Raw genomic sequence first — 25765 nt, 5'->3', positions numbered from 1 at the left:
TATTTTACATAATATTTTGTAATAAGTTCATGAAGACGTAGAGCTGTACCATAGTAATGACGTACTCAATCAGTCATGTTATCACACAGTTAGAGACAGAGGCTGAGGTTGGCAGTCATTAGCAGTGCTTCATGACTTCATTTGCTGGAGCAGAATTGAAAAATTTGCTGTGTTTTGTCAGTTTTAATGAATTTTCTGTCCCGTTTTCCTTTTGATCTCTCCAACTCCTTCTCCACCCACTCTGATCTTGACTCTTCCAAACACTCATTCTTTTTTCCTCCTCATCTGCCAACACCTCCGTCTGTTTCCCCTCCTCAACCCCCCTCCTCCTAATCCTCCCCCCGTCCTCTCCTGCTTCCTCTTCCTCCTCTATCCCTCGCTCGGGCCCTCCCTCCCTCCTTCCTCCTCTTCCTCTCTCGTTGCTCCCTCCACCAGTCCTCCAGCTCGTCTCAGGAGCGGCTGCACCAGCTGCCTTTCCAGCCCACCATGGATGAACTGCACTTCTTATCCAAGCACTTTGGCAGCACCGAGAGCATCACAGATGACGATGGGGGCCGCTGCTCGCCCCACATGCGCCCACGCTCCCGCAGTCTCAGGTCAGCAGCAGCAGCACCCACAGGGACTTAACGGGCGCTTCAGCTGCCCAAAAGCACTATCCTCTTTTAAAAGCAGGTTTTTATAGGGGTTACCTATCACTGTTTTTGCCTAATATTTGATTATATTATTCTAATGATGCACTACATTTCATTTTTTACATTTTAATAGTCTTGATTGGGAAGTTGTGAAGGAAGAACTTTTTAACTTATAATTTTAATGTTTCATTTTAATACAAAGCTTATATTTTTTAGATGTTGTATTTGTTGATATGTATTTGATATGTATTTGATAATAAAAGCAATATTTTTAACAGGTGTAATTTCAACAGCCCAGAATTGTGAATATAGGGAAGCCCGTAGTTTTTGACTTAATTTAATTTGTTCCCTCTCTCCCTCCAGCCCGGGACGCTCCTCCTCCTGCTATGACAATGAGATAGTCATGATGAACCATGTGTACAAGGAGCGCTTCCCCAAGGTAAGACACACAAGCAGGCACACACACACACACACACACCACACACACACACACACACACACACACCAACAATCTGCTCATTAGTACATGCAGAGATTAGCATGTTAATCACTGAAGCCATTAAAGCCGCTTCATGATAAACATTCATTTCCATTAAAATACAAACCAGATCAAAAAATCACCAAGGTTACAGGGCATTAAACCAGTCTTTAGATCCACAAAAAGCCGATCTAATCCCATAAAGTCAAAAGTCAGATATCAGAGACTTGAAATGAACTTTTATTGATTGAAAGTGTTTGGCGCTTTGTACGTATGATGGCTTGATAGCACACATCTAAACACTATATAGAAAGAGCACGATGGAGGCTGCTTCACCGTAGTGAACAAGATTACTTGACTCCTTCGAGCCTTGAGAGGTTTATACTGTCATGGAGAATATTATGTTTATTTACTGTCTGTATAAAAACTGTCACAGCTAGGAACAGTTGAATAAAAAAAGGCTCCTTCTTGTGCCTCATTTTTCCCTCGTTTTACTCTCTTTAAAGAGCAAATAAGAAGCGTTGGCTGGCTGAGGCCAGTATCAAAAGGAAATGGGTTGAAAGCTTCCAGCGATAAAAATCAAGCCTTAGGAAATTGGGCGTTATAGCTGGGAGTTCAGCTGAGGTAAAAGCTGGGTTTGCTCTGACACAAGTCAAGTCAAATAAAAAAAATGACATTCGACAGAAGTGAATGTAAATCAGCAGAGCCACAGTGTCTGGGTCGCGAATGAAATTGCGCCCTGAACTCTCTCTCAAATAGCTGTGGTATTTGAAGGAAATTGAATGTTTTTTTGAAACCTTATCTCTGACACTTTTTCCTCCATTCTCCATCCTCTCTATTCTCCTCTTTATATCTTTTGCTCTCTGTCCTCACCCATCTCCCCTGTCCTCCTGTGCCCCCACTCCCCACCCCCACCCTCCATTCTCCACCAGGCTACGGCACAGATGGAAGGCAGGTTGGCCGAATTCATCCAGGCCTACTCTCCTGAAAACGTTTTGCCCCTGGCCGACGGGGTCCTCAGCTTCATTCATCACCAGATAGCTGAGCTGTCCCGGGACTGCCTGGCCAAAGCCCGCGAGGGCCTCATCACCACTGTCTACTTCTTTGAGCTGCAGGAAAATCTGGAGAAGCTACTCCACAATGTGAGTTTAAAAAAAACACATTGTCCAAACGGACTCAAAAAATAAGAGCAATTAAGACCTCACAGTAGCCAGAATAACAACTATTAACTAACAATTTCATTTTTATAGCATTTTTTAAAAGCAAAGCGGGGGGGTCATCAATATAGTTGAACAGTGGCAGTGATACTTTTGTTTTTGTAGCACCTTTCTAAAGCATTTGAGAAGACACAAGTAATTAATACTTTCAAGGGAGGCAGTGTAACACAATGAGATATTATGTTAGAAATTATTTGAGCCGAGATGTTTTCCTACCAAACTAGAGTTGACATCAATCACATTTTCACCGTCACTGAGCTGTGGTTACATCAAAGAGTTTGTGTGAGGCAATTGGTAGGTAGATTCAGTTCAAATCATCTAATTTCATTCAACTGTGTGAAGCCTTCAGCGGGAGATAAGAATGAAATAGCAGCGGTAGATGGAGGCTAATTGTGTTCATGATTTGTCAGAGGAGATAGCAGGTATCAAGGAACTTCATCTGCAACCCCACTTTGACAGCTTGATTGGATCCCTCTGATTATTGTGGATAGCCTGGTTTCAGTTTGATTAAAATCTGTTATGCCTGCTGTGATACAAATGTTCTCCAATCTTGCAGTTTTATGGATTTTTTTTGAGCACTAAATCACTCATTCTACCTCTGTCATGCTGCCTCTCTTTCAACCACCAATGTCTCAGTAGAAGCGCAGGATTGCCTGTGATTTTAAGTTCATGCTATTGATCTGACTGTGCCACACCTTGTACTGCAAATGATTTATATGTTTTTTGAGAATACCTTAATCTCTCTCTCTCTGTATCTCAGGCTTATGAGCGCTCAGAGAGCTCTGAGGTAGCCTTCGTCGCAGAGCTGGTAAAGAAGCTTCTCATCATCATCTCCCGGCCTGCCAGGCTTCTGGAGTGTCTGGTAAGGGGAAAAAAAATCACTTTCCACACTCCTCACGCAGAACTTCACACCACAATAAAAAATAAAAAAAAAACACAGCAGTCATGATTGAAATTGTTTACTCTACTATCTTCACAATTCCTATTCAGTCCTGTTCTGCACCACAAATCATTTCACAGTTCACATCCCTCTCTGTCTTTTGTGGCTAGAGACAATCCATTGCTTTAAATAAACATGAGTGCAGATAGTCATTTGCCAGCACATTATAAACTTTTAAACACACTGATTTATTACACAGCAGGACAAAAAAAGAAAAACAACTAAGCAAACACTCAGCACTGCGGTAACAGACGCAGTCCGGTCTGTCTGGCGTGTGAATACATTTGCATTTAGATTAAAATTCCATTTGCCTTGCCACAGTACGACTAATACCAGGCAGAGGCCCCCTGCTGCTGGGAAGTCTTCCAGTCTGACTGAGACAGACTGTGACCATGCTGTCATTTAAAGTTGGACCATGCCTGTGTGTGTATGCATGCATGTGTGTGTGTGTGTGTGTGTGTTTAACCCACAGTGACTGTTTCATAATAGTGTCAAAGTTGTGTCCCTCTGGATGAGTCATGCCACATGAACGTGATGCTTGATTGATGACTGACAGCTGAAATGCTGACGTGGAGAATTGATTTGTCGATGTAATTCCAGCCTCACTTCATGCATATTACTGCAGCCTATGTCCATAGTATCACTGCATTTGGATACCTGTGCATTATTTATGATCCGCTGTGCTTTTGGGGTTTTGGACCAGCAGCCATTTTTGCCACATTCCCCAGGGTTCCTCATGATAATATTGCATATATGGTTCAACGGCAGATTTATCGATTTCTAAACAAAATTCTTTGTTCAGTTGCTGGCCAAAGCATGCGGTCTTTGGCTTGGCAGGCTGGCCTTGTGGAGATTGTTGTTCTCCTTGAGGACCCGGGTTCAAGGAGCCACCTGCTGAGCCACTCTTAAGGAAATTGCTTAATCCTTACCAGCTCAAGAGATGCTGCTCTTTTTCAGACCCTGTGCTCCTTCAAAGTTCTAGCTATTCTTTACCTTGTTTGGAAACATTTGTGTGTAATGTTTCATTGAGTCTGCATAGGGAACTTCTCTCTTTTATTCCTTCCAAGGCAGAGACTAACAAGAAATCATGTGACTTGACATCAGCACACTCATTTTTACCAAACCAGCTGGTCAGAGATTGCTTTATACTAAAGAATGCCAAAAGGATGAGAGAGGGAAAAGATGAATCCAAATTACATATTGCTCATTATCTGCTGTTTGGAAGATAATTTCTCTCTTTTTTTTTTTTTAAAAGATCTGATCGTTTTTGTTTAGTGTCCACATTAGCACCAGGGCTGAACAGGGACTCCCCCTGCAGCCCCACTTTGGGCTGGGATGACAGGTGTATTTTTAAAGAAAACAAAAAAATCAAAGTGCATAGGTTTCAAGTACAGTGCAGCTTTAAAATGCCAAATGTGTCACCTTGAATGTTGTCCCGGTATCTTTTCAGGAGTTTAATCCTGAGGAGTTTTACCATCTGCTGGAGGCAGCGGAGGACCACGCGAAGGAGGGACATCTGATGAAGACGGACATCCCCCGTTACATCATCAGCCAGCTGGGACTGACCCGGGACCCTATAGAAGGTGAGAGGGAGAGAGATGAGAGAGGAAAATGTAGAAAAAAATACAGCATACTGAATTTAATTATTAGAAAGTATATTATATGATAGCTCGTTTAAATTGGTCTGTGCTTGTCTTCAGAGATGGTAAACCTGGATAGTTACGACAGCGAGGGGCCGCTCACACCCGAAACGGATGACTCAACGGAGGTGAGAGCCAAGAAAATCCTCAGTCTAGTCATTTCTCCAGTCTCTCCTCCCACCTCTGGCCTCCATCACCAAACCACATCCATCTACCTTTTCCTCCCTTTGCAAAGTGACAGTGTTGGGACTGCCAAGGTCCTTGTTGCTTTTACTGAAAATGACTGATTCATCCACTAACGACTTGGCACAAATGCAGTCATCCAACTAATTGAGCCCATTTGTGTTGATTAGTGTGTGCACTAGGAAAAAAAAAAACAGGATATCCCTTTCTTTGAAATCTCTAGGCCTGAAATAAGGCATCCCTCTACCATTAAATTTGTCTCCAGCTGCCAAAATTCAGCTTGGTAGACAAGAAAGAACAGAGTGAGGTGAGCAGGACAGAACTGCGGTAACTTTACTGTTATCTGCCAAGAACATTTGAATCTCAACAGACCCTCCCTGTTTAAATGTGCATCAGCAAAAAGAGAGCACCAGCATCCCCAGAGTAATTGCATCAGTAATAACTAAAATTAAGTTATCATAACATGCAGGACCAGCTTTGTTTTCGGCAACCGTGTCGGTTTGGGGATGGGATTGTGTTACACTGGATTGCAGTTAATTATGGCATTGTGATTTTCGTTCCACAGGGTAAGATCAGAGCAATGAAACCGCCAGGGGAGGCCGACTTCCAGACCATCAAGCTGATCAGTAATGGGGCTTATGGGTGAGTGGAGGACATAGGGGCCATTCGTACTCAGCTAATGAGGATGTAATGACATGCAAATGAGCAATTTCCATTTCAGGCATTATAGTATGCACAGAGGAGTTTTACCAAGCAACGCGGAGGTCACACAATCAGAATAATGTGTGCGTTTGTCTGTATGCCCGTGCACCAGTGCTGTGTACCTGGTCCGCCACCTGGAGACACGCCAGCGTTTTGCCATGAAGAAGATCAACAAGCAGAACCTGATCCTGAGGAACCAAATCCAGCAGGCCTTTGTGGAGAGAGACATCCTCACATTTGCAGAGAATCCCTTCGTCGTCTCCATGTTTTGCTCCTTCGAAACCCGTCGACACCTCTGCATGGTGATGGAGTATGTAGAAGGTGAGAGTGTTTGTGTGTAGATGCATGAAAGCAAGGTGGTCATGATATTACAGGAGGGTAGACTCTCCTCGCGGCTTCTAGACTCCCGTTCATACGCTATAATGTTGGATCATCAGTGAACCACATCTGAAAAGCTATTTTGCATGTCTGCTTGTCTGCCAAGATGTTGTGTCAGCTTTGGCACATTTCTCCTCTCATTGAGCTGAAAAATGGAAATAATTAATAACACCAGCACTATAATATTAAGAGCCAGACGGATAACATCACTAGCTCATTAGCTGCACTAGCTGCTCTGCTCCTTTGTATTTCAATAGTAGTTATCCAGATAGGTGAGTCTGCTGTACATACCCAGTGAAACATGAATGCAAACTAATGTACAGTATATGACACATGCATATGACCTTGACTTCACTACACAGGTTGACGCAAAGAACAATATTATTATAGTCCACAGAGCTGAAGACACTGACTGGGATCGTGTCCAAGCATGCACTTCTATTGTATATGTTGTAAATCAGCCTTAAAGGAAGATTAAATAGACTGGGACAAGAGATACAAAGGGGCATTTACGGTAATTATTAATGTCAAGTTGGTTGATGGTTCATTCTTTTGCAGGAGGAGACTGTGCCACCCTGTTGAAGAACATCGGGGCTCTACCCGTGGAAATGGCTCGCATGTACTTTGCAGAGACTGTCCTGGCGCTGGAATATATTCACAACTATGGCATTGTTCATCGTGACCTCAAGCCTGACAAGTAAGAAACGACAAACGATGCAAACTGTGCATCTGGCAAAATGTTGGCACACATTGCACTGCTTTACATGAATATATTTGCGAAGGACTCAAGTGTGCATCTCGACTGTATATATAATATATCCAATAAGCACTGATTACACTGAGGACTGGCACTGACTGACTTAAAATAGAATACACTGTTGATTTATTTTTCTTCTTTTTTGTTTTACTTTTCTGAAACCAGCAACTTTCTTGAGACGTGTTGTTTTTACAACAGAGTCCTGGCTAAGGCAGCAGCATGAATAACTTCAAAAGCAGATACACATCACACATATCGCACACATTATATACATTTGACCAGTTCACATGGGGCACAAAGAGCTTTGTTAAAGGCAGTTATAGTGTTCCCGGAAAGATTCCTGAGTATGATGCTTAAGATTTTAGATCTTTATTCAGGGTCAGTGCCACCAATTTATTGTTGTCCTGTCAGTTTTTCCATGCCCAGGTTGCATAATGAACAAAAGCCAGATAAGAAATGCAAATGAATGTACCAAAATCAGGATTAGGTTTAGGCACATTATGAAAAAGGAGGCTTGTGGATCTAGTGTGGCATCTGTTTGAAGTAGGGGATGAAATATTACAGAGATATGGAGGAAACATACCAAGAGTAGTTTCTCAGATATAAAAATCCAAGTGAAGCAACAGTACAGTCCAACCACCTGAATTAATAAGACCACAATTATATATTCATGATGTAGCATTCAAAATGAAGCACATAAATGTACAATAAAGAGAAGCTATCTTGCATTTCAATGAGCAAGATGCATACAGGATGTTACTACTACTACTTGTTGTTTCAGCGTGTTCACAAAATAGCTTATTTTATGTTGTGTTGTTCTGTGCTGTTTATCCCAGAAAGGAAACAAAGGAAATGCTCTGATTTTATTGCAAAATCATCCAGTAACGTTAATCATTCCTACCTCTGTTCCCAGCCTCCTGATCACCTCCATGGGGCACATCAAGCTGACAGACTTCGGCCTGTCGAAAATGGGTCTGATGAGTCTGACCACCAACTTGTATGAAGGACACATAGAGAAGGACACACGGGAGTTCTTAGATAAACAGGTATGATGCTGACTAAAATGACTAAAACGACTAAAATGACTAAAGAGGCATTTTACACATGGATCCACTGTGACAAATCCACTTGAAGTATCTCCAACAAGGAATCCCAGCTAAACTTTTAATTTTACTGTCATAGATAATTTATGGCATGAATTTGTCTAAGATGTGTCTTTTTAAGATAGCAGAAAATATCCTCCCTTAATGTGATTAAAAGTGCATGGCAAGATTACAGTCATCAAATATGCAGTATCAGCATTGTTTATTGATGTCTCTTTTTGGCTGTGTTACTGACAGTATTTTTATACCAGGATCCAAGCAAGGTTGAATGCACCAAATGCCCTTTGATTTCTTCTTTTCTATGCAAACAAATCCTCCTCCATTGTGTGCCAGGCATATTGAAAGCATGATAAAATGAAACAATTCACAGCCGAGAGAACAATAAGTCAGCTTTCCTCAGCCATTATAATCGGTTCCCTTTACAGTGAGGTTTGTTTTCTCAAGATCCGAGTGCTCATGCTTTGAATGTAACCCTCATTACGTCTTTGGTAGGCACGATCATGGCCAGAAATCAGCATTCGATGCATACCCATCTGCACATGAAAACCCACACCGCGGCTTTCATCTTGTCTTGGCATCCTGGCATTGATCTCCTCAGTTGGGCGGAAAGGTGCACGTGGTGTGCACATGTGCCTTCCATTCTCTGTGTGAAATCACTTCCAATTAGGAGCTATAGCAGTTCAATAGCTTCCTACCTTGTCCAGAATAGCATTAGTGTTATTGTGAATTACAGTTAACTCTCAGGCCAGGTAGTATAATTATCATCATTAGCAACCATCAGAATGTAATTTCCTCAAAATAAATCAATCTGCAGAAGTGATGTTATATGTTAGAGGATCTTAATTATGCGAGCAAAAAATGCTCAAAGCTGTATTTGGGGCAGGGACTCCTAAGGGACCATGCCAGTGATTTTGTAGGTTGAGCATATCTATAAAATGTATATACTTAATGATTGGTATTATTTTTCCTACCTTTAATTCAGACACTGGTGTCTAGTCATTCCACTGTGATGTGAAAATGATCTTTCAGAGACTTCATATTTCTTCACACTGGTTTTCCATCACTGCAATAAATTTGTTTTCTTAAAAGCGGCAGCACTGAAATTCTAATTTGAAAAAAGGGATTTTGATTATATGTTGTGAAATTTTTAGTATGCCTTCATGATTTGCAAAATGGTTCGTTGGCATGTAAAATGTGGGCAAGCTGTAGGAAATGCAAATGTTCAAAATCACTGGTACGGTCCCTTAATAGACTGCTCTTGCACCGGAGGGTCTGGCGTCACGCCCTGCAGTCAGCAAGCATCCGTCCTAATGAACAACTAAACCATTTAGGGCAGGAGTCTCCAGAAACTTTATGGAAGTGCCTCTTGTTTTCACGCAGGTGTGTGGTACTCCAGAGTACATCGCTCCAGAGGTGATTCTTCGTCAAGGTTATGGGAAGCCAGTGGACTGGTGGGCCATGGGCATCATCCTCTATGAGTTTCTGGTGGGCTGCGTGCCTTTCTTTGGAGACACTCCAGAGGAGCTGTTTGGGCAGGTCATCACAGGTGAGGGCTCCAGGGCCAGAACTGAACCGGTGACTTTAGACCAAGAAATTATACACTCATTAGTGACACAAAAGCCGCATTGTAATTGCAGTTTCACCTGATTTTTCTCCGTCTCTGAGTGGCATTCTGTTGATTTCACCAATTTTTTCGTGCTTTATATTTTCCACCTTCTCTTATCACCTCCTTTCTGTGTCCTAATATCCTCGTCCCACCTGTGCTGTGTGTCGTAGATGACATCGTGTGGCCGGACGGAGACGAGGCTCTCCCTGTTGATGCCCAACATCTGATCTCCACCCTTCTGCAGACAAACCCTCTGGTCCGACTTGGCACAGGTCAGTTAGCTTGAGCGGTTTCTAATTTACCAGAGAGGTTAAGGTGGTCGTCTTGTAACTGTAACAAGCCTCAAGGTCCAAGTGCCCTTGAGCAAGGCACTGAACCTCCAATTGCTCGAGGCATGCATTTCCCATTTGACATTGCCCTGTGAGCCTTTGGTGACTCACATACTGCATGTTTGAGAATAATATTTATGTGGATTATCCTTTTTTCATGAATGGTATCAAAAATACTGATACTGAAACAGTGGAAGTCCACATACCTTCCTACATTACCACACTGGAAAGAAGAAATGTGTGAACATGGAAAAGACAATAGCCGCCGAAAAGAATAAATTAAATCAAGTTGAGGACATATAGGGAAAAGAATTACACACGCTGAATACATAAAAATGTTGCTTTACCTGGTTTGAGGATTTTTTTTCTTTTGTTTTGTTGTTGTTTTTCTGGAAGAATGCCACCTAGGTCATAAGAATTGAGTAGTCTGAATCTAACAGATCGTATTGTTTTTGAAGTTTCAGTTCAGTTAAAAATGAGGGTACCTGATAGAGAGGATTGTTAGGGGTATGTGTATCTTTATTTATAGTTAATATATTCCATTTAAGTTGTTGCGACATGAAATGTGTATTGATGTTGTATGTTCGTATGTTTTTCTATTTTTGTTGTGTTTTGTTTTGTTTTGTTAAGAGTCTTTGTTAGGAGTCTTTGTTTCGTGGATGTATATACTGATAAATCGAAATAAATCTTACAAAAAAGAAAATGTATGTGTGTGCCTCAGGGAAAGATTAACAACATCTGCACTACCCCTGAGGAATAGGATGAGTGAAGAATACTGAAAAAAGTGTTTGTTCAGTGCCGCATAATTAATAACAAGATAGAGATTTACATAAGTATTGTAAACAAGCCTCCAGTTTGTCTCACAATTCTTCCTCTTTTCCTGTCTACGGCTACCACTCTCTCTCTCTCTCTCTCTCTCTCTCTCTCTCTCCCCTCCATCTCTCTCTCTCTCCCTGTGCCCTCTAGGTGGTGCTTTTGAAGTGAAGCAGCATTCATTCTTTGCAGAGGTGGACTGGAACAGCCTGCTGAGACAGAAGGCAGAGTTCATCCCTCACCTAGAGTCAGAGGAAGACACAAGCTATTTTGACAGTAAGTCTACAGAGGATGCTGCCAGAAATGCTCGACCCCCTGGCCAAATTGAATTCAGGACACAGACTACAGCCCTCTGTGAGCTTAGAAAATTAATATTCATCAAAACGTTTTAGGCTGTTTCCAGCTCAGGGTCTCCAGATAATTACCACTCTACTCCCAACCCCCCCTGTTCACTCTCCTGTGTTGCCATAATTCTCACTGGATATGTGGGGAGGCAGCAATTGGTGTTATGTTGCATTTTTAGGCTTGAAAGTGTAAATTCAGCATGTACAAGGAAATCCGTCTGCGTTTGCAGCTTTGGAGCTTAATCTCTCAGCGCAGAGTGATTGCTCTTGTGTCACGGAGATTGGGCTGGTGTCAGTAACAAAGAGGAGTGAGAGCAGAGAGAGAAAAATGAGGAGTAAGGAGACCATAGCACTGCTGCGTGGGTTCCCTGTGGGTCAAGGAGTTCCTGTCCCTGTCCTTCCAGATTTTAAAATGATGATATCTTGTCCCCTCTCCTGCCCAGCTCGCTCTGAGCGCTACCACCATGTCCACTCATATGATGAGGATGATACCAATGACGATGAGCCTGTGGAGATCCGTCGCTTCTCATCCTGCTCCCCTCGATTCAGCAAGGTCAGCCTCGACAGTAATAACAACAGTAATGGCAATAATATTGTTATTCATCTCTTGTCAGGCAGAGCTTGTTTAGCACTGTTGATCTTTGTCAGCCATGCTCTGAAGTGCACTCACACAGTTACAAGCACACCTGGTATTTGCCAGGGACAGCCACGTCCCAGACTTCTGCTGTCATACACTCAGACCTTGATCAGAGAAAAGTGATGCAAACCCATTTGACCCAGTAGAATGAAAGATTGTATGGGATTTGCAAATAGGGCAACCCAGTAGATGATACAAAAAAATGTAGGACAAACCTTTGAAAGTATTTGATAGGTAGGCTTTCAGTTACAACCTTGCTGACCATATTTGAATATTTGAACTTTATTCATTATTAAATTGCATTATGCCTCATGCAATTAGTGTTTAAGACACAAACATGTTCTCACATACAAACACACCCTGTCACTATTCTGTCTTCAGTACTCTTTGCATGAAACATGAGGTATATATCCCATCTCCTTGTGATGACTTATAGGTATATAGCAGTATGGAGCATCTGTCCCAGCTCGAGCATAAACCTCCCACTGCGACTCGGTGGGAGCACAAGGTCCCCAGGGAGGAACGGGTGGCCAAAAGAGAAAGCCTGGGCAGCCTCACGCTTAGGGACAAGAGCTGGAGGACAGGATCACCTGAATTGTGAGTGTGGCCTTGGCTTATACAGTTTTGACTGATGGTGAAGTGACAGTATGAGAAATTGTAATGTTTAATTAAAGAGTGTGATGTGTTCAGTGATTTGGTAGACTGATTTAGACTGATTCATGACAAACAATTGGCTGTGGCTCTAATTTTGCCTCTGTTTTGCTACACAGGAAGCGCTTATCCTGCTCCGAGTCTTCCTTCACTGAGAGCGACTCCAGTCCTCCCTCTGGAGCCCGCAGGCGCTTCTCTGCCCTCATGGACACACACCGCTTCGCCTCACCTCTGGAAGTTGAATCTGAGCTTAGTGTCCCCACCAGACAGCCACAGGTCAAGACCAGGGGGGCTTCACTGGAGGGAGCAATGGGCACCACCTCCAGTCAGGGGGATTTGAAAACCATCCCCAAAGAGGGCAATGGGCTCGTTTCTGGAGGTAAAAGCAAGAGAGGATGAGGAAGCATAATTTATGATATGGCTTGAATTATGGATTGATGGTAATAGATGTCAAGACATGTCAGTTACATTTACTATTTCATGTCTCTGTCGTGTCACAGACAAGCTGTTGAGACCTGCGGATGCGTCAGTGCCTCTATCAGGCAGCGCCGCTGTTCTGGGGGTCCCAGATCCACAGGGGCCCCGAGGAGCCACAAATGACCTGGTTCTGCGGAGGGTCCGCCACCAGCAGCTCTCAGCTGAGGGCGAGAAACGCAGCTCACGACCGGGGACAAAAGTTATTAAATCTGCGTCTGCCACTGCTCTGTCTGTCATCATTCCTGCTGGTAAAGACACTGTTAGGCATTTCTCATCAAGATTCATTTGTTATGGTGTAAAAAATATGAATAACTTTTTCAGTTTGATTTCTGTAATTTAACCTCCTGTATATCCCTCTCTCCACAGTTGAACAGCATGGAACGTCCCCTCTGGCCAGCCCCATGTCTCCTCGCTCCATCTCGTCCAACCCCTCCTCCCGTGACTCCTCTCCCAGCAGGGACTACTCCCCCACGGTCAGCGTGCTGCGCTCTCCCATCACTATCCACCGCTCCGGGAAGAAGTACGGCTTCACCCTCCGAGCCATCAGAGTCTACATGGGCGACAGTGATGTCTACAGCGTACACCACATGGTCTGGGTGAGCGAGCACAGCTTGTGTCATGAGCAGATTTTGATGGCTCTATTCGAGAAGCTGATGAAAGGTGCAACGGTATTTATGTGCTAGCCGCTTGCTTGTTGTTATAGTGTGTTTGTCCTTGGAAGGCCATAATCATCAGTTCATGACAGTTTATGGACACATCAAACCCCCATCAGAGCTAAAACATGCAGATAATGACTAAATCTGACTTACAGTAATTTGTTCCAATCACAGCATGTTGAGGATGGAGGGCCTGCTCAGGAAGCTGGACTTAATGCTGGTGACCTCATTACTCATGTGAACGGGGAGTCGGTCCATGGTCTTGTACACACAGAGGTGGTGGAACTCATCCTCAAGGTGAGAGGACAGAAAAAGGAAATTTGTCGGTCTCTCTGTTTATTTGTCTGCCTATGTTAATGTTTGCATTAAATCGTATTTAAGACTTTAACAATAAGATAGTTGAGATCAATTTGCTAATATGATGCTATAAATAATATCCCTGCATGATTGTTTTTCATCTCCAGAGTGGAAACAAGGTGACAGTTACCACTACGCCCTTTGAAAACACCTCCATAAAAGTGGGTCCTGCCCGCAAGTCAAGCTACAAATCCAAGATGGCACGGCGCAACAAGAGGGCTGTTAACAAGGAGGGACAAGAGTGGGTTACTGCAAAAATGACACATATTTGAAAATACATACGCAGAATTTCTACTTTCAGTGTCCATCCTCCAGTTATGCCTCCACTTAGGGCCTGTCTACTTCATTCTCCTCAGCATAATAACTCTTAATATCTGTATTGTTGTCTTTCAGTAAGAAGCGCAGCTCCTTGTTCAGGAAGATCACCAAGCAGTCCAACCTGCTCCACACCAGTCGCAGCCTGTCCTCCTTAAACCGCTCACTGTCATCTGGAGACAGTCTCCCAGGCTCCCCGACCCACAGCCTCACTGCTCGCTCTCCCACTCAGAGTTACCGCTCCACCCCCGAATCTCCCTACCTAGGTTAGTATACAAGGCTGAAAACATATATCTAATATGTTATACTTTTGCCATTGTTTGATTTGTTTATTGTAAAACCATTTGATTTAAAGTGCCTAGGCACAGTATTTTCTCTCCAAAAAATCATGTCAACAAACCATGTAGTCTTACTTTCAGTCTTAAAATCTTGTTCTTGATAAATGAACACACAGAGAGCATCCTGGCCAGCCGGCCGGTATCAAACCCAGGACGTTCTTGCTGTGAGGCAACAGTGCTAACCACTGAGCCCCTGTGACCCTGTGACCCCTGGCTCTTTCAGCTGTGCCCCCCGAAACAAGTGAAACTGAACTGAAAATAAATTAGATTTTTTCACTCTGCTGACAGATTTTTCTTCCACTTGTTCAAAGAAAATCAAAGGTTTGGACTGAATGAGTCCAAAGGATTTGTTAAGAATGAGATTTTACACTGTGCTTGGTCTCTATATCTCTCCACACTCCTTACTTTTTATACTTTTTAAAAAAAAAAAAAGTATGGAAGAAAAAATATATTCTATTGTGATAAACAACAACAAGACAAGATATTGCAAGTGAAAACTCATATTTGTTTCCTCAGGTACTTCTTCACAGAGCAGTTCTCCAGCTTCCAGCACTCCTAACTCCCCAGCAGCCTCTCAGCACATGAGGCCCAGCTCCCTGCACGGCCTTTCGCCCAAGCTTCACCGCCAGTACCGCTCCGCACGCTGCAAGTCTGCTGGCAACATTCCCTTGTCTCCCTTGGCTCACACCCCCTCCCCTACCACGTCCTCTCCTCCACCTCTCGCGGGCCACACGGTAGGGAGCTCCAACACCACCCAGACTTTCCCTGCCAAGCTCCACTCCTCGCCCCCTGTCGCCCGCCCACGTCCCAAGAGTGCCGAGCCACCCAGATCCCCCCTGCTCCAGCGAGTGCAATCAGCTGAGAAGCTAGGAGCGCCCCTCCTGCCCTCCTCATCTTCATCATCATCATCGCCTTCTCCGCTCACAGGGGGGGTGTCGATGCGTAAGCATAGCCTGGAGGTGACGCATGGTGACTACAGGAGAGAGTCATTCCACTGTGAGCATAGCCTGCAGAGTCTGCTGGAGATGGAGGGAGAGAACGGACCTGCTCCCCCCTCTCCTTCATCGTCATCCTCCCCTTCTCCGCCCACAGGAGGGGAGATAGGAGGCCTGAAACCTGTGAGGAGGCTTGGAAGGCAGGAATCACCTCTTAGCCGTGACACACTGCTCACAGGGAGAGAAAAAGACACCCATACCACAGCATCTCAGCCTGCTGCGTCCCAAACTGAAAGCATAGCTCCTAAAACTGAATCAAAGACCAGTGCAGTTGATGCAGGTAAGACGTTGCCCTCTGCTGAGGTTCCAAAGAGCAAAACAGCTGTGGCTGCAGTGGAGACAAAGGCTGGTCCAGTATTGGCTCCATCCTCTACAGAGACCAAGCCCGGCCCTGGGGATAAACCTCCAACTGCAAGCACTCCCAGCTCTGAGGCAGCTGTGGCTAAGAGTAAACCCAGTGAGAAAATCTCCACTCCAGGCACATCTAAAGCCCTGCAGCCACAGGAGAGTAAGCAACAGAGCTCACAGACAGATGGTGGCCCTGCAGCTAAAGCTCAGGAGAAGCCAGAGGAGAAAGGAAAAGGTATTGCAGGTACAGACAAAAGTACCATACAGAAGCCAGCAGCTACAGAACAGCCCAAGACAGGTAAAGGCACAGACAGGGGAGAGACAGGGGAGAACACTGTGAAAGGAGGAGCCAATGGCAGCGATAAAGCAACTGAATCCCCCAAGGTCAAAGGTCCTGCACCTCCAGTACCAACCCAAGCTCAAACCCAAGCTCCAACAATATCCGCAGCCCCTGTTCCGGCTGTCACCAGATCGAAAGCAGAGAAGGTATCAGGCCCATCGAGCAGCTATCGAGGGGCCAAGGAGGAGAGGGCCCACCTAGAGGTCCTGGAGGAGAACCCCATGTCCCCTTCCTCCAATGCAGCCTCCCCTTCCTCAAGCAAGTCCCGGCCTGTGTCCCCAGGGGACAAGGCCAGCTTTGTCACCCAGCTCACTAGTGTGGCCAAAACTGTGCTAGGGCCTATGAAGGTGGGATCCCAGGAGGGGGCCAAGGGAAAAGACTCCCCCAAGGCAAGTGAGGAGAAGCGAGGAAGCGCAGCAGCAAAACCTGAGGCTTCGTCTGGAGTTGGTCGCCGGGGGGCCCAGACAACATCCGCGGGGAGCGCTGGCTCATCCCAGTCTGATAAGGCAAACACACGTAGCTCCAAGCATCACTCATGATCCAGGAATATAGGAAAGACTCGTATACCATGCCTTTTATGTTTGAAGGAATACTGTAGCATCATAATGACATATCTGGGATGGACAAGACTTTCCGCCCTTGAATGAAGGGGAAACATAAATGCCTGAAAAAACACCAAATAGATTGACATGTAGACTAAAGAGATGTGGACAAAGATGCATCAGCCACTGTTTGCAAATGTGTGTACATGGTGTTGTACTGTAGGCCTACGTATGTACTGTTCATCACAATGTGTTGTATATAGTAAAGAAGCGTATGTCTTAATGCATGTTCAACATTGTACATGGAAAATGAAAGAGAATATTTAAAGAGAAGTTAAAAAAAAATATAAAAGCAGACCTAATGGTAGTGAACACTGTGAACAACTTTTCAACAGACCACAAAAAGCATACTGTTACTGCACGTGAACAGGCAGGATTCTGTTATGAATGGGCATTACTCAGTCAAGTTAATCACCATTCAGATCAACTCCAGTGCCATCTTTTAGTTCAGCTGAGATAGCAAAACTACTGCACACATTTCCCTAAAATCCGGGCACTCAAAGGGTTTAGGCACAGTAAGAGCTGTCATGTGGTGAATAGACATAACAAACAGTCATTTGCTAACATATTGCAGACAGGGTCAAGATACAAAATGCTTGCAGTGACAGAGACAGAACAGAGGATAACTTACTTTGTTTCTGATCTGTTTAAGGGCTGAATTCCAGTAGAACTGACATGGACTAGAGGAACTTGCACAGGGACACTATGCAATGTGCTTTTGATGCCACTTTTTGGTGTCCCCACTTACTAAGTTTACATTGTGCTCAAGACAAGATGATAGTAGATGTGGGAGAGGGTTGCAATAAGCCAAGCAAACAGATTTTGTTTTTAAAAGTTGTCTTTGTTGACCTTGTGAAATGTGCAATTATATAGTCTAGGCTATGAAGTGAATACATTGGTGTGTCGAGATGTAGAGGAGGCTTTGTATGCGTTAATGTAAGTCTGGTCAGGTGATGAAGTGTGCAAAGAACCATAATGAGACTAGCACTATAGAAAAGTAGGCTAGAAATGCTCTTTCTCTTGTTCCCTTTTATGTATGCAAAATTAGTATTGTATAATGTAATGTGTGAAAGAAAGTGCCAGTGTTTTCATTTAGGGACAATGTGTTGTTTACAGTGATATTTATAATAATATGCAATCCTACAGTGCCCAGTTACAGTAGAGCTGAGTGCCCTTGTCAGTGAGTAGTAGGCTACACACACACACACACACACACACACACACACACACACACACACACACACAGGGTTAGGTTTCTTAGGAGCATCTTTTGATCGCTTTGGGGACACGAGGTTCAGACTTGGCTTAGACTGCCACCTTGTGGTAGGTAGCATATGACACCAGAGGAGAGCTCTTGAGATAGAAAACGAATGATCACTGATTAGCATTCACCTGATTAGAAGTCAGATACCTTCTGCCTGCAGATCTTTCCATTTTGTACATTTCAAGGGTGTTGTATCATTCTTCACTGATTAACCTGTTCAGATCGATGTCAAATAAATTCCCCGACAGTCTTAGCTTACATGACATGCTCACTCTATCCATGATGCTGTGTTTAACAGAGAAGAACCCCATGTTTAGGTGTTAAATGCCTGTGTTCTTGTGTGTGATGATATGAGAAAACTGCACTTTACTTTGTGTCAAATACGTTTATTTACTATTTATTCTTTTTATTTGTCTGTCAATTACACTTTTTTATTTATTCAAATGTTTTTGTATGTCATCCGCAGTTGAATTTCTGCTTTACTACTGAATTTTGTTCATGATATTTCTGAATTTTACATCTAAAATGAGAAATCTACCAAATCTTTGTGGCTGTCCTATTTTGTGCAGTTTTACCCCTTGTCATTCCATTGACTTGACAGTCGCAATATTACTGTAATGTCTGTTTTTTTGTTTGTTTGTTTGTTTTTTGTCCAAATGTATGACTTTAACACAACAGCAACCATCTCTGTTTGTTGTTGTGCATTACATTGCAACATGTTTCTTCGCCCACCATTGTGAAAAACTAATGCAAAAAAAGTATAGTGCAGAAATGTAATAAAATGCAGACAAATCAATTGCTTTCTTTGATTTTTTTTCTGAGGGGAAACAACTTGATTGAAAGGCAAATATTTTATTACTGTTGAGAAAAGACAAAGTTAAAGGAGATGAAAGTGGTCAAGCTTTTAGGGCACAGAGGCCTTTATCAATGGGAAATTGCAGGCTGAACGGTGATTGGTCCACTCTTGACCAATCACAGCAACGATAGCAGTTCCCAGGGTTATAAACAGGAAGTGAAACGCTAGGCTTCGTAAATTCATTTGGTACTGAGACAGACTTTTACATCATCCGAAACACACAGGCATTTCTATGACAAGTGCTCCAGCGTTTTGCTCTTAATGAAAGGACACAGAGTAACCATGTCGGAGTGCAGGTAAAAGAAGAGTTTTACAAGCTAATATTTTCATAGTCCCTTGAGCTTAAGTTAGCTAAGAATGGACGGTGTATGTCAAAGTTATCGTTTGGAAACAGCCAGATAACTAGGGCTGAAAACGTACCAGTGCTGCTTATTCAACGCAATGGACATTTTTATCATCGACTTGTATTAATAATATTGCCACAGTAGGCCAAAACCAATACATTTTTTGAAAAGGAAGGAAAGGAAAAGGAATGACTGGCGTATTTAACTGGTTGCACCTAGTTATTTTATTAATGTTAAACTTACTGGACACCCTGCCTGTGTGAATGAATAACCATGAAAACTGTAATACACAACCAGGAAGGAATAAAGTGCTGCTTGTCGGCCCTAACCTTAGCCATGCCCATAAGGTGACAGTTTACAGGAAACAGACGTAATGAGCAGCAATTGGACGCCGCCTTGTCCTTTCAGCCTCCACTTCACTGGCATATTTCAAATTCCTGAAGTCACAGGATGCTAGTCACAGGGTTTTTCTTGCCGACATGGAGAATTATTGACTTACTGTGCAGGGGTTAACGGTAACTCTCTAAGACCCCTTCATTTCAGCGACAGGATCTAGTAAACAAAGCCATGTTGCGACACAGAGCATATGATTAACTTGATTGCATTATCCTCAGGTTATGCCATTCATGCTCTTATTGCTTCTACGTAGGTTGCTATGGCGATAAGGAGCAGTTCTCCACACTCAGCGTTGGTCATCCCCAGCTGTTATGAATCCCAGCTCTTCCTCGGGACGCTGTGACAGCCAGTCCCCTGAGGATGACCACATGGACGACTGGCTCTACCTCTCCTCTGACTCCGTTGATCCGCGGGGCTTGGAAGTTGGCAGGGATGGTCGGGAGTCTGAGGACAGAGGCAAACTCAAATCCAAATTGGTGTCAGCATGGAACAGTGTCAAATATGGTCAGTTTTACTTGTCTAACTTTTTTAACGGCCTTATATTGTCGCTGTGTTGTTGTGGATGAGGACCACTTATTTTGCTTTTCCTCTGTTTTGTTAAAGTAAACTGTTCCTGTTCCTTTTATCGTGTCAGGCTGGTCCTTGAAGCAGAAATCCCACTTCAACAAGAGCTCTCCTGTGACTATGCTCGGACACTCCTACCTGCTCAGCCTTCAATGTGAGGCCTGCCTTTGATGCAGCATGCTTCAGTTTTCTCATTTTTCTTCAAGTTCAGTTCAATTTTGGCAGTAGGCCTGCATAATTTCTAACATCAGTTCAGATATGCAAATCAAAAATGAGTGGAAACTGTAATGCAGGCTCTGTAACTGTTGCCCTTTATACGTTTGTGTCAGTGGACAGGGAGCATTTCCGTCGCTCCTTTACATCGCTGCTGTGGTTGACGTACAGACGGGGCTTCACTAAGCTCGGAGGCTGCTCTCTGACCACCGACAGCGGCTGGGGATGTGTTCTCCGCACTGGACAGATGCTGCTGGCACAAGGCCTGTTCCTGCATCTAATGCCACCGGGTAAAACGTCCAGCCACCACGCAATGTCACAAACTGTGTATAAGCCTCAGCAGAACATACATACATACATACATACATTCTTAAAGGCACTGATGAAAAATAAATTCATAGGAACTATCAGATCTCACTGCATGATTCTGGTATAATGCTATAATATTAAGAAATAATAAGTGTAAGTCATTTGCTCCTTCAAAATGCATACAGTATAATATATAAATGAGCCAGACAAAGTGGGGCAATTGATTAGTGTTATTTAAATGGCTAGGTGTGGACCATTATGTATTTGTAAATGTAAACTTTCTTCCAAAGCTATATTTTGAGCCAAGGGAGAGCCAAGAAAATAATAGACCAGTATTATCCAGTTTATTCTGTGGAGAGCTACACATAACACTGAGAATGGAAAAATTACCAAAATATTCTACTCAAGAAGTAATGTTATTTTACTGAAATTTCACATAAGGAGAACTAAACCATTCTCTCCACATGCATGCATAGGCTTGATGCAAATGCAGTGTACCTTGTGTGACCCAGGGTTCGTTGAAAAAACAAGAACTGAAAACATTTCATGAAAGCACTACTCAATCACCGTTAATTTTTTACTTCCACCCTTTCGTCACATGTTAATGGATGAACCACATTTTTCTCACATTTCAGGCTATATGGAACATGTGAATCTTAATCAACAAACAAACAAACAAACAAACTGGCTGTCACCAAGAAGAAACTTGGTGCTAATTTAGTGCCCATTTTGAACCAACTGTAAATTTGTGATATCAATGTAATCAGAACTCGCACGGTGGAAAAGAATAGAACAGGTTTCCTAGATGTTGCAATTCACTCCATCACTTTCAGACTGGACTTGGTCTTCAAGTCTGCCCCTGGTCAAAGACGACATGGATCTCCCAGAGAATCGACCGCCGGCTGATGCAGGCAGCGGATGGAGTTTTGTGGAGGGGCCTAAAAAGAGGGGCCGAAAGCTCAGCCTCGGTTCCTGCCTGGACAGACGCATGGATTTTACACACAGACGGGTGGTGTCATGGTTTGGAGACCACCCCTCAACCCCTTTTGGAGTACACCAGCTGGTGGAGCTGGGGAAAAGCTCAGGGAAGAAGGCAGGGGACTGGTATGGCCCCTCCATCGTGGCACACATCCTCCGGTGAGAGTTGTGGTGATGAAATACTTGCCCAATCATCCTTAACCATCCACTATCAAGACATAACATCCACATTTAGTGATGTGGATGTCTTTTTGTTTCAGTAAAGCTGTGGCAGCTTCAGTTGAGCTTCCCAATCTGGCAGTGTATGTTGCACAAGATTGCACCGGTGAGTATGTTTCTTTTTATCAGTACATATGCTCTCTACTTGGGAGGGCAGACGTTTTCCCCTGCCACCTGTGCAAACAAAGTAGTCTATCAATGTTGAACACTCATTCAGCCATTCCTCTATTTTATTAAGGAGAATGCTTAGTGATTCTCTGCATTTAGACAGCAAGAAAGTAGTGATTCAAAATAGAAATATCCAGCAGGATTCAATACCAGCCGAGCAGAGTGACACATTTGGTCTTACAGGAATAGTTCACCACAAAATGAAAATTCAGTCATTATCTCTTCACTCCCATATCAGTCAAAACTCCACTTAAGTTCACAAGACTACCAGAAACACTGCACCCTTCTTTAACTTTCTATGTACTCATGTGTTGTTGAATGATAATAAATTTGAACTTGAACTTGAAGTTAAACTACTTCAGTTAACGGGCAAATTTTATCAGCTCCAAAAATATGACAAAATGTTTAATTGTTCTTAAAAACATTTGTGCAGCATTATCCAGTGATTGCACCGTGGGTCCAAAAGTCCAGTATTTGCCACATTATTTTATTTTATTTTTCAAGGCCCCATTAACTTAAACGTTTTAAGACAAGGCCGATATGAGGCTTTCCCTACTGGGGCTAAGATATTGTTGGGTTTGGTTTTTATGTTTGAGGTGAATCATTCTAATTATCATGACACTTTCTTGTGTGTGTGTGCATGTGTGTGCAGTCTACAAGGAGGATGTGAAGCGGTTGTTTGAGCGGCCTCTCCCTGGAGGCCCCACAGGCACCAGTCAGCCTTGGAAGTCTGTCATCATCCTGGTGCCTGTGCGACTGGGAGGACAAGACCTCAATCCCACTTATATATCTTGTGTCAAGGTATCCTAATGTCATGTGCACACAAACAGTCTCTTGTATAACTCCAGTAACATGCATTCTTTCTTACTTGCAATCCTTGTATCCAAGCAGTTTATGAGGAAAGAGTGCTTTTAGAGCAGCGGGCATCAATGTGGAGTTTTGAGGTGGATCCAGGGATTACCCAACAGAATGTGTGCAGTATCATGGTAATTTAATTAACTGAAAAATATCCCAATTACATAACATATGAGAGAGACTGGCTATGTTACGGAAAGTGTTACTGTCTCTCTACATAACCTCAACTTACTACTTCATCATCAACAAGAAAAATCTGTTTGTCTTAGGGGTGTAACAGTGCAGTCATTGCATCTATTATAAATTATGCTGATTTGCCTGAATCAGTCTGCTAAAATTAATGAATAGAATTAATCGATTCAAATCGATTCAATTCAAAATAAAAAATAATGTCCTCGTGATCTAATAGAATATAACATTTTGTAAATAGGCTTTTTTTCTCTAATAAAATAGTCTAATATTTTTTAACATATCAGAGGTAAAAGGATAATCCTGTTATTGTATGTTCATTAACACATATAAAATTCAGGCTGAAAGCATCTCTCCAAAATGAAAAATCATCTGTAGTAGAGAATAACTGATATGATTACAAAGAAAAACTCATTCCCCAGTTCTTCCCATAGAAATTGTTGGCGTTAAAATGCTGCATTGGAATCATCGGGGGCAAACCGAAGCACTCTTTGTTCTTCGTTGGCTTCCAAGGTACGTGCACTACTTTGTACCGGTGGCCTCATTATTATTCTGCTCAGCTGCTTGTTGTCAGTTGTTCACTTGTTCTTGCTCTGGCCTGCTGTGCTATAGATGACCATCTGTTGTACTTGGACCCTCACTACTGTCAGCCCACAGTGGACATCACACGGGAGAACTTTCCCCTGGAGGTAAGAGGAAGTGCTGTGTTCCTCTTTTGGCTCTCTGTTTTGTTTCCTCATTTGACAGCTGTTATCAGTCTTATAATCAATGTGGGAACAAAGTGGATATTACACAAAGCAGGTTTGGCCAGAGAAGTTGAAAAAGCATTTCACAGTATAAACTGAAATTGTTTATTATTATCAGTTATCAGGGATGACTGAATCGTATTCCTTAGCCTAACATTCAAACTTTATTTTATGGATTCAAACTACTATCAGCACGATGTAGCATAATCTTTTCTACACTTATCTGAGAAATTCTAATACTGATTTGTGGAACAATCCCTCCTCCACCTCCCCTCCCCCAGATAGACTCATAAACTCGTGCATGACCACGTTCCCAGAGGAAATTAAAGAAATGGAATCTGAATTATTTCCTCTGAATTTAATAGGGCGTTGTTATGTGTTTTTTCTCTCTCTCTCTTTGTTCTTTAATCTCCTTGTCACACCACTTGCAGTCGTTTCACTGTAAATATCCCAGGAAAATGGCTTTCACTCGCATGGACCCCAGCTGCACCATAGGCTTCTATGCCAAAGGCGAAAAGGACTTTGAGGCACTGTGCTCAGATGTTAATGCGGTATGTGTATGAGCTGTGTGAGTTTTTATTCATGGGAGCGTCAGCTTGTTAGGATGCTCCTGTTCAGCCTTTGGAAACTATCCATAGTAGAACAAGATGTGTGTGTCCTACTTAGTGCAGTTTCAGCCATGTGGTTGTAAGTCTTTTTACACAGTGACACAAAATGAGTAACAAATACTGTATGAATCTGGAAGAGGAAGAATTCCCCCCTGGAGTGGTTGATTTATTGGTCATCCTCTTTTTTTCACCAGGCTCTGTCCACATCTGCAGAGAAGTACCCCATGTTCATATTCGCAGAAGGACATAGTCAAGAGGAGGAGGGAAACTGCACACCCTCCAATAACATCACCCGCATTCTGAGGAACAACACATTGAAAAGATCTGACACTAACAACAGCATGGATGAATTTGTTCTGTTGTGAACAGACGGAGACAATCTGGCATAAAGTGATCACTCATCACACATAACTGACACCTGCACTGTGTGGAAACTACTGACAATTACAAGAACAAACAACATCCTTAACCTCCTCAAGCAATAACCTCAAGGGACGGAAGGTCTTAATAAAGTTGTCCAAACACCATTAGGCTGCTGATGCTAGACCTATTTTATGCCATTGTGAGCTCAGTTTTATTTTTTTATTTTTTTATTGTTTGAGGGAGATATGTTTCAATGAATGTAGCTCAGTTAATGAAGGGTTTTAATTTGTTTATGAAGTATGTTTTTGTTTCTGTATCTGTTCTATTGTGTTTGATTTTATAACTGTCACTGTATAAGAGCATTAGCACAAAATCTCATCGCATCCGGTATGTGTTTGGCTATTAAATCCCATCATACTGCAGTTGCTCCTCACTTTCAGAAAGAACAGATTTCTGGAGATGAGTCAGGCAAGTGTTGTACTATGAGATTATGAGGCTCTCACTGTTTGACGTCACGTGACAGGATGTGCTTTTTTTTGAGTGGATTAGAAAATTGGATTCCTGTGACCATGTGACTTGCACATGATAAACACTGAATGAATATAGTAAGTGAATGTTCTTGAAGAACTGGTTTTTAAGTGTAATCCAGTGGAGCATATATGTTGTTGCGGGAAAATGACACAGCATCAAAAAACTCATTCTTTTGTGCTGGGTTGTTTCTGTTGGTTTAACAAAATAAATATTTTATGATTGCAGGAATAAGGAGTCGTTCGTAACTGGATAACTTTCCTTTATGAAGACTTTTTAAAGCAATGAAACATAGGTCTTTGATTTGTTTACTTGTTTATTAAAAAA

The 25765-nt window shown here is 42.8% G+C and overlaps 2 protein-coding genes across 3 annotated transcripts in view; both read left to right on the top strand.

The window, feature by feature from the left end:
• mast1b (microtubule associated serine/threonine kinase 1b) overlaps positions 1–18884 on the top strand; it is a 37004-nt gene extending 18120 nt beyond the window's left edge. Inside the window, exons 5-26 of the mRNA XM_030058380.1 lie at positions 436–596; positions 996–1071; positions 2043–2252; positions 3088–3189; positions 4718–4850; positions 4968–5035; positions 5656–5732; positions 5905–6113; positions 6729–6867; positions 7841–7973; positions 9411–9576; positions 9807–9908; positions 10932–11054; positions 11566–11675; positions 12196–12356; positions 12530–12789; positions 12911–13135; positions 13254–13483; positions 13718–13840; positions 14008–14141; positions 14294–14481; positions 15070–18884. Of these exons, the coding sequence (XP_029914240.1) occupies positions 436–596; positions 996–1071; positions 2043–2252; positions 3088–3189; positions 4718–4850; positions 4968–5035; positions 5656–5732; positions 5905–6113; positions 6729–6867; positions 7841–7973; positions 9411–9576; positions 9807–9908; positions 10932–11054; positions 11566–11675; positions 12196–12356; positions 12530–12789; positions 12911–13135; positions 13254–13483; positions 13718–13840; positions 14008–14141; positions 14294–14481; positions 15070–16775 (4836 nt within the window). The 3' untranslated portion in view covers positions 16776–18884. The remainder of the gene's footprint in view (positions 1–435; positions 597–995; positions 1072–2042; positions 2253–3087; positions 3190–4717; positions 4851–4967; positions 5036–5655; positions 5733–5904; positions 6114–6728; positions 6868–7840; positions 7974–9410; positions 9577–9806; positions 9909–10931; positions 11055–11565; positions 11676–12195; positions 12357–12529; positions 12790–12910; positions 13136–13253; positions 13484–13717; positions 13841–14007; positions 14142–14293; positions 14482–15069) is intronic.
• A 230-nt stretch (positions 18885–19114) lies between these two features.
• On the top strand, positions 19115–25665 carry atg4db (autophagy related 4D, cysteine peptidase b). 2 transcript variants are annotated; one of them, XM_030058377.1, is made up of 11 exons: positions 19115–19254; positions 19952–20202; positions 20333–20416; positions 20592–20765; positions 21618–21921; positions 22023–22087; positions 22802–22950; positions 23628–23706; positions 23806–23882; positions 24371–24490; positions 24742–25665. In XM_030058377.1, the coding sequence occupies exons 2-11, from the start codon at positions 20010–20012 to the stop codon at positions 24910–24912; spliced, it is 1416 nt and encodes a 471-aa protein (XP_029914237.1). In that variant the 5' UTR covers positions 19115–19254; positions 19952–20009; the 3' UTR covers positions 24913–25665. The 2 variants fall into 2 exon arrangements, with proteins under 2 accessions (XP_029914237.1, XP_029914236.1); XM_030058376.1 differs by having other exon boundaries at positions 23628–23882.
• Positions 25666–25765: the final 100 nt, after the last annotated feature.

The sequence above is a fragment of the Myripristis murdjan genome, chromosome 8 (genome assembly GCF_902150065.1).
Source record: "Myripristis murdjan chromosome 8, fMyrMur1.1, whole genome shotgun sequence".
Classification (NCBI taxonomy): Eukaryota; Metazoa; Chordata; class Actinopteri; order Holocentriformes; family Holocentridae; genus Myripristis; species Myripristis murdjan.
The sequence above is the reverse complement of the archived record's forward strand: the minus strand, read 5'-3'. Positions and strand labels throughout refer to the sequence as shown.

Coding starts and splice junctions, on each gene's coding strand:
- atg4db (XM_030058376.1), top strand. CDS start 20,010: ATGAATCCCAGCTCTTCCTCGGGACGCTGTGACAGCCAGTCCCCTGAG. Junction 20,417..20,591: donor CTACCTGCTCAGCCTTCAAT/GTGAGGCCTGCC, acceptor CGTTTGTGTCAG/TGGACAGGGAGCATTTCCGT. Junction 24,491..24,741: donor TGTGCTCAGATGTTAATGCG/GTATGTGTATGA, acceptor TTTTTTCACCAG/GCTCTGTCCACATCTGCAGA.